The sequence below is a fragment of the Phoca vitulina genome, unplaced genomic scaffold (assembly GCF_004348235.1).
Source record: "Phoca vitulina isolate PV1807 unplaced genomic scaffold, GSC_HSeal_1.0 scaffold28, whole genome shotgun sequence".
In the NCBI taxonomy this organism is placed as follows: domain Eukaryota; kingdom Metazoa; phylum Chordata; class Mammalia; order Carnivora; family Phocidae; genus Phoca; species Phoca vitulina.
In genome coordinates, this window is record NW_022589731.1 from 26,286,608 (window position 1) to 26,291,067 (window position 4,460).

The following is a 4,460-nucleotide window of genomic DNA, read 5'->3' on the forward strand; positions in this document are numbered from 1 at the left end:
CAAAGACGCCGGACCTGGCTCGGCCGTGCAGAGTGCAGCCCCCACCGTCGGGGCCCTTGGGACAGAAGCAGCAAAGGAACGAGCCCCTTTGTTTCTGACAATAGGCAAATCCATCTACTGCGAGTCACAAGGGATTGGCTTGACCACAGCACGTCCACATGACTTGGATCTTTATCTTTTCTAGAGAAGTTACATGAATTCCGATGCCGTTCAACCAGCTTTCTCCCAATAAGGCAGCTGTCTGCTGCTAGGTCCAGAGTAATCATTTAAATATAAATGGAAACGTTAAAAACTTAGAATGTTATTTTAACACAACTGAATGAGGATGGAAACGTGGAACAGATAACAACGGGGTACACACAGGACGTCCAAGAGGCAGGCTTTAAAATATGCTGTCCAAAAGGTAATGGTGACAACGGGGCCGACGCCTGGTTTAATCAAAAAGATTTTTGACATTTCATTTAAACCATACGTGACTACAGTCATCTCTGAAGGATTTGGCAAAGATTTATTTTTTTCTATTTCCAGTCTTTGGAAGTAGACACAGGTTTGCTTAGAATGAAGCTGATTCTAAGAGCACAAAAACCGAACACAAAGAGTAGGACTAAGTTCAGCAATCCAGAGAGCTAAGAGAGGAAAGATACTTAGCAGGTGCCCAGGACAGAAGACCACCTGCCCGGGCAGCTGTTAACACCCTGCAGGGCCCGCGGCTTCGTGCTGGAGCAGGACTGAGTCTGCATCTGCCCCTCGGATTCCGCTGCGTGACCGACTGCAGAGCTAAGCGCGGTCTTCAGTGACGACGACCTGCCTCCGCTTAAACACAGTATTTCCTGGGACAGTGTGTAAGGCCACGAATAATTCATCTGGGGTAAACCCCTTATGTAGTCATTATTTAATAAACATTATTCATTCTTTTCAAATATAAAGTATTTTAAACTGAGTAACTGGTTACAGATAATTTTTGTTAAAATACTACATGTCATATCTAGTGTTAAAATTAATAACTTCGATATTTATAATATCCAAACAAAATTTACTACCAAATTATTACAGTAGATGTTAATCAGTAGGACATGCTTATCAATTGATCCCATAGGTATGACTACAAGTTGGCATGGTTTTTTTTTTAACTCTTCTTCCGTTCTACTCAATTAGGGACGCAGCATTTACAGAACAGACAGACCCATCAAGTGGCGCAGCTGCCCCAGCCCGAGGCAGCTCCTCGCCCCACGCCGCCTCCAGCTCCGACAGAGACCCCGCTGCAGGGCGAGAGCCGGCTTCCGATGCTGCATCAAAAGGTGCTGGTGGAAGTGGTCAGACGCCTTCCGATGTAGATCCTTCACAGAAAAAGCAACCAGCAGTTAGCGGAGACAGGGCCGCTCGGGCTTGGTTAGGGCTTCTGTGGTCGGGACTGGCTACCTTTGACCGGCTTTTAAGAACTCTGTGACGAATCTATCAAGTGCTTCATGATTTGTCATTACGTATTTTATAATCTAATTCTGAAAAACCCCAGCTGTGCGCTAACACCAGCGCGCTCCATACCCGTACAGAGGCCACCGCCAGCCACCCACAAATGCTCGCATGACACAGCCTGACTCTGCGTTCACGCAGTGACACGCTGCTGGGGAGCCGGCCACGGGGCACCACCCACCTCACCAAGGCCTTGGCGGAGTAACAGAGCCCTGCCCTCGGGCAGAAAAGAGCCCACAAATCCTGCTGGGGTGGACTTCATTCCAACCACCACAGGCAGCCCTGACGGGTCCGGGCCACCAGCAAGCTCCGAGTCTGGCAGGGAAAGGCAGGGACGCTAGGTGGGAGCGGGCTGCAGAAGTTTACCCTGAAATGAAGGCCCAAGCCAGGTACTGAACCTGCGCCAGGCCCTGCTCCCACGGAACCTAACTTGCTAGTTCTGGAAAAAATTCCAAGCCCGGCTGAGACACATGGGCCAGAATAAAGCTGGTGACTCCAAGCAGGAAAGGGGACAGGGTCTGGCCCAGGACCGTGGAGGACTTTCACATTGGACACTGACGTCCAGGAGCCTCTGGCCCGTTGGGAAGCCACATCCCAGGCACAGTCCCCAGAACGAGGGTCTGAAGCTCCGAGACTCCGAGGGGGGCAGGGAAGGCAGCCCTGCGCTCACTTCCCACAGGGCTGGTGGGCCAGGAGGAACCTGCAAGACCAGGAAGCGCCCACCTGCCCTACGACTTTGAACAGCCCCATTCACGGGATCTGGGAAAATGGGGGGCTGTCTCCTCCTGTTTCCCTCGGGGCCCTGGAGGCCAGCCTCCGTCAGATGCCCGTGAAGACAATCCGGTCTGTCCGGCAAGCTGCACGCACACAACGCCGTGGCACACCACGACACACCACGACAGAGGCTGCGGGAAGCCCAGCCCACGGTACGAGATGCCAGAGATGCACGGGGCTCACTTCCCTGCGACTGGAACGGGGCTGCGCTGTGGGAGGTGTGGCGGGTCCCTGAGCCCAGCCAGCTGCAGCGGGAGGGACAGTTTAGAGCATCCGTCCACAGGGCGAGAACAGAAGGAGTGAGCCTGGGGTCCGCGCCGACACGCGACGGCCCAGACTGGAAGCCAGGCATCCAGGAAGCACCAGGCAGACGCGATCTCAGTGCGGCCAGCAAGTGAGGGGACCGGCGCCCTCCCAGGGTCTGGGGTCCACATTCTGGGCCTTGTCCACATGCTCGTGTTACCCAAGCTGACTTACGATCTGTACCTGAACGAGGGTTGACAAGTTCCCCATACTCAGGACTATCGGGACGCAGGCCACGCGCGGCCTCACTCACCCCAAGCCGATGGCCAGCAGGTGGGAGAGCAGCAGGGACGGGAGGAAGACCTTCAGGAACTCCGCGGAGAAGATGCCCCCCTTCTTCATGACGCTCGTGTTCCTCATGCTGAGCGTGGCCGTGCGCTTCGGGTGCTTGAACAGCAGCTCCCTGGGGAGGAAGACAAGCCAGTGAGCCGTCTGCTCGTCCAGGAAGCCCCCGCGCCACCGAAGACACTCACTTGGGGGGGATGTTTTCCGGCCGACTTGACCAATCCCAAATCCAGTCTGAGTTTTTCTTCAAGATGCTCTCGACTTCTTTCCTTCTCTCGATGTAATCTTCCTCAGACTACGACAGAACCGTGAGCACTCAGCACAGCCACGCCAAGCACCGCCCGTCCCCCCGCACACGCGCCACCAGGCCGGTGTGGCCCCTGCTTCCCAGACAGACGCGGGGCTGCCGACACGGTCCCTTAAGGAAGCAGTGAGGACACGGTGTCCACACGCGATGCTGACCGCGGGGCGGGTTCTCAGAGATGACAATCTGCAGACCCCATGCGTCTGTGGCTACAGGATTGGCAGCAAAGCCACAGTCTTTGGAAAAGGACAATTTCGTGTTCAGTGGGAGGGAAAGGACCGAAAACTCACACACCTGTGTTTTCAAGCTACAACTAAAATACGTTAAGACAACACGCTAATTATAGGGGATTTTAAAAAGGAGGATCACAGGTAGTTTTGTTTTCTTTTTTTTCATTTAAAAAACTGAACCAGGGGCGCCTGGGTGGCTCAGTCAGTTAAGCGTCTGCCTTCGGCTCAGGTCATGATCCCAGCGTCCTGGGATCGAGCCCCGCATCGGGCTCCCTGCTCCGCGGGAAGCCTGCTTCTCCCTCTCCCACTCCCCCTGCTTGTGTTCCCTCTCTCGCTATGTGTCTGTCAAATAAATAAAATCTTTAAAAAAAAAACTGAACCAGATTATGTAATTCCTTTTGAAAATCAGCAAAAGCTACTCTAGAATGCAGTAGACCACACCAACCAGCTGCCCTGCGGGTACCATCAGGGCACCTGGAGGGCCTGGGTGGGAGGGAGGCCCAGAGGGATCCAGTGCATCAGTGGTACCGACCACAAGACCTCGCTTCCTACGCGATTTTTAAATACGGGAAAAGAAGTTGTCAACTGTTCGTGTTCTCATCGTCACTGAAAACACCCAAAGGAAACCTGGCCCGTGCATCCCAATGTGCGCCGGTCCGGTGGTCCTGGGGGGGCCAGGGCCTCAGAGCCCAGCACCGAGGGCCCCCTGACAACGGAACGTAGCCCCGCGTGTAAGACCCAGGAAGCATCTGAGCACACGGTAGGACGGTGGCCTCCGACTGAGTAAGTGGCCAGTCTGCCCCTAACACTGAGCCACGCAAGCGCCATTAGCGAGCCAGAGGCCCTGGCAGCCGACTGCGGCGTGTCCACGCCACCCCCACACCTGGCAGAGCCCGAGTGGCTCCGTGCGTCATGCCAGGCTCTCCAGAACCCACTCACCGCCGACCGCTAGCCAAGACGGAGACCCGCCACAAAGTGGCTCCCAGGGACCCTCTCCACTGGCCACGGAGGCCCGTCCGGGCTGCAGGCCCCACAACACGTGCCAAGCGGAGCCCGTACTTGCTGTGCTCAGCTCCGTGAGGCCTGCGGGGGGG

The 4,460-nt window shown here is 55.4% G+C and overlaps 1 protein-coding gene across 1 annotated transcript in view; it reads right to left on the bottom strand.

The window, feature by feature from the left end:
* Positions 1-407: 407 nt before the first annotated feature.
* Positions 408-4,460, bottom strand: part of BNIP3 (BCL2 interacting protein 3) — a 10,738-nt gene continuing 6,685 nt past the window's right edge. The window contains exons 2-4 of the mRNA XM_032423019.1: positions 3,021-3,127; positions 2,801-2,950; positions 408-1,337 (exon numbers count right to left, since the gene is read on the bottom strand). Coding sequence (XP_032278910.1) covers positions 1,292-1,337; positions 2,801-2,950; positions 3,021-3,127 — 303 coding nt within the window. The 3' untranslated portion in view covers positions 408-1,291. The remainder of the gene's footprint in view (positions 1,338-2,800; positions 2,951-3,020; positions 3,128-4,460) is intronic.